A 2,500-nucleotide genomic window follows, 5' to 3' on the forward strand; every position below is an offset into this window, starting at 1 on the left:
TCTCAGATGCAGGCCATCATGCAGCAGGCCCGGGTAACGCACACACACACACACACACACACACACTCAAGTCTGAGCGGGGGTTAAACCCGGAATGTCTGAAGCTCTGGTCCAGTGCATTAAAGATTAATCCACATGTGTAGCTTTATTAGCCAGGAGTTCTGCTGGCTCTCAGATTCAGATTCAGAGCCAAATGTACATACGCGTGCAAAACGTGCCCTGATGCAGCCACGATGTGTGCTGACTTTAATAAGGCTGTGGCTTATCAGGCAAACGTAGCCCCGCCCACTAGCTGCTCAGTTACTCTAAACTTCTGCATAATTCAGTGGCTGAGATGTGAACATGCACATGGCTTGTAAGCTGCACGTTTGTTATCAGTGCAGCCCTCAGTGTCAACCTCATCAGCTTACATACTCAGACAGAGCTTTGGTCCAGGGCGCAGACTCGCCAATCACCACCCTTTCTTTATTCTCCCACAGCTGGCAATGAGAGGCCCAACTGGTCCAATGGGCTTAACTGGTCGGCCTGGACCACTGGTATGCTTCTCATCTTTCTCTCTCTGACCTTAGATTGGCATCCCTAACACTGCATTCAATGATAATGTCTTTAATGTGCTTTTCCCAGGGTTCTCCTGGTGTGCCTGGATTAAAAGGAGAGTCTGGAGAGCAGGGGGCTCAGGTAGGAACGACTACATTACCCACAATCCCCAACAGCCCACCAGTAAACTGAGACTAGTCTCTCCGCAGTCTCAACGGAGGTCTTATTACAGTGATTTGCTACGCACTGTGTTTGTATGTATTAATTGTAATGTATGCATTGTGCGTAATTCATGATATCAGTTGACAGTATTCTGTGTTCTGTACAGGGTCCTCGTGGTCCGCTGGGTTCAATCGGTCCTCCTGGAAAGCCTGGCAGAAGGGTGAGTGTTTATACTTTAATTAAAGTTTATATTTTTTTTATAAACTTTTTTTTCCGGCAGACCTGCCTGCTGTAGGGTTTATGGGACGGTAGATGGCGCTCACGAGTCCCAAATGAATGGGTTCTTGTACTAAATGAATGGATTACTGTTCACAGTCATGGTTTATAAATGCTTAAGCATTTTTATATTGAAAAATGTTCAAATTTTCTGAACATAAAGCTTACAACCAGTCAGTAATGCCGACCAATCAGCTCTCAGTAGCAGTAACACTAACCAATCAGCTCTCAGCAGCAGTACTGCTACCCAATCAGCTCTCAGTAGCAGTAACACTAACCAATCAGCTCTCAGCAGCAGTAACACTAACCAATCAGCGCTCAGTAGCAGTAACACTAACCAATCAGCTCTCAGCAGCAGTACTGCTACCCAATCAGCTCTCAGTAGCAGTAACACTAACCAATCAGCTCTCAGCAGCAGTAACACTAACCAATCAGCGCTCAGTAGCAGTAACACTAACCAATCAGCTCTCAGCAGCAGTACTGCTACCCAATCAGCGCTCAGTAGCAGTAACACTAACCAATCAGCTCTCAGTAGCAGTAACGCTAACCAATCAGCTCTCAGTAGCAGTAACACTAACTAATCAGCTCTCAGCAGCAGTACTGCTACCCAATCAGCGCTCAGTAGCAGTACTGCTGCCCAATCAGCTCTCAGTAGCAGTACTGCTACCCAATCAGCGCTCAGCAGCAGTACTGCTACCCAATCAGCGCTCAGCAGCAGTACTGCTACCCAATCAGCGCTCAGCAGCAGTACTGCGGTGTCTTGTAGCAGGTGATTTTGACTATCTGTGCTCTGCTCAATCGTAATATTATTTATTTATTTATTTAAAGTCTAAAATCTGCTCCAGTGTGTTAAAACTTGTTCTCCTTTAGAAAACCAGCAGATTGTAATTTGACCGGCGACATTCATACTTCTGCATTTTTTAACAAGTGAACATGGGACCAATATCTTGGTCATCGCTCTCGTTCTGTGCTAATAATCGGTATCAGCCCAGAGAACCCCAAATCGGTCGACCCCTAGCTCATGTGGGTTTTGCTTCCGTGTGTTTTCAGGGTCGTGCCGGAGCAGATGGAGCAAGAGGCATGCCAGGACAGACTGGACCCAAGGTAAACGCTCACACAGAGGCAGAGCTACGAGGGGGCTTGGGGTGGGCTAGGCCTCCTCACTTGGAAGCAAGGAACCCTGAAATATTCCTGCCTGCTCAAAAGAGCAAAAGCCCTTCAGTGACAGTGAAAATGCTGCTATGTGCAATTAGTCTTGCGCTCTTAAGATACAGAGTGAACCCAGGTTTTGCCCCCTTGTGTCTTTTCCACGTCTGTTAAATAAAAGCGGCTGCCTTAATCACCGCTTTCGGGAAGCTGCCATCACCAGGGATGTTCCTGCTACGTTGAGTGTTCCCAGAAATGGGATTTTTATTTAATCTCAGTAGTACTTTTAAAATTCTTTTCATGTGTAGTTGCACTACAGTACATCTGTCCTGCTTATCTGTGTGCCATAGACTTTGTATTTTAGTCCGAAGGGTAAAAT

General features: G+C 46.4%; 1 protein-coding gene across 3 annotated transcripts in view; it reads left to right on the forward strand.

Annotated features, from left to right (window-relative positions):
- col5a1 (procollagen, type V, alpha 1) overlaps window positions 1-2,500 on the forward strand; it is a 164,316-nt gene that overhangs the window by 100,585 nt on the left and 61,231 nt on the right. For all 3 annotated transcript variants that reach the window (XR_005131635.1, XM_037546017.1, XM_037546018.1), the window contains exons 13-17: window positions 1-33; window positions 480-536; window positions 625-678; window positions 866-919; window positions 2,026-2,079. The exon at window positions 1-33 is cut by the window's left edge and continues 60 nt beyond it. Coding sequence is in view for 2 of the 3 variants with exons in the window: in XM_037546017.1 (XP_037401914.1) it covers window positions 1-33; window positions 480-536; window positions 625-678; window positions 866-919; window positions 2,026-2,079 (252 nt within the window). In the remaining variant the exon portion in view is untranslated. The remainder of the gene's footprint in view (window positions 34-479; window positions 537-624; window positions 679-865; window positions 920-2,025; window positions 2,080-2,500) is intronic.

Source organism: Pygocentrus nattereri, chromosome 16 (genome assembly GCF_015220715.1).
Source record: "Pygocentrus nattereri isolate fPygNat1 chromosome 16, fPygNat1.pri, whole genome shotgun sequence".
Taxonomy (NCBI): domain Eukaryota; kingdom Metazoa; phylum Chordata; class Actinopteri; order Characiformes; family Serrasalmidae; genus Pygocentrus; species Pygocentrus nattereri.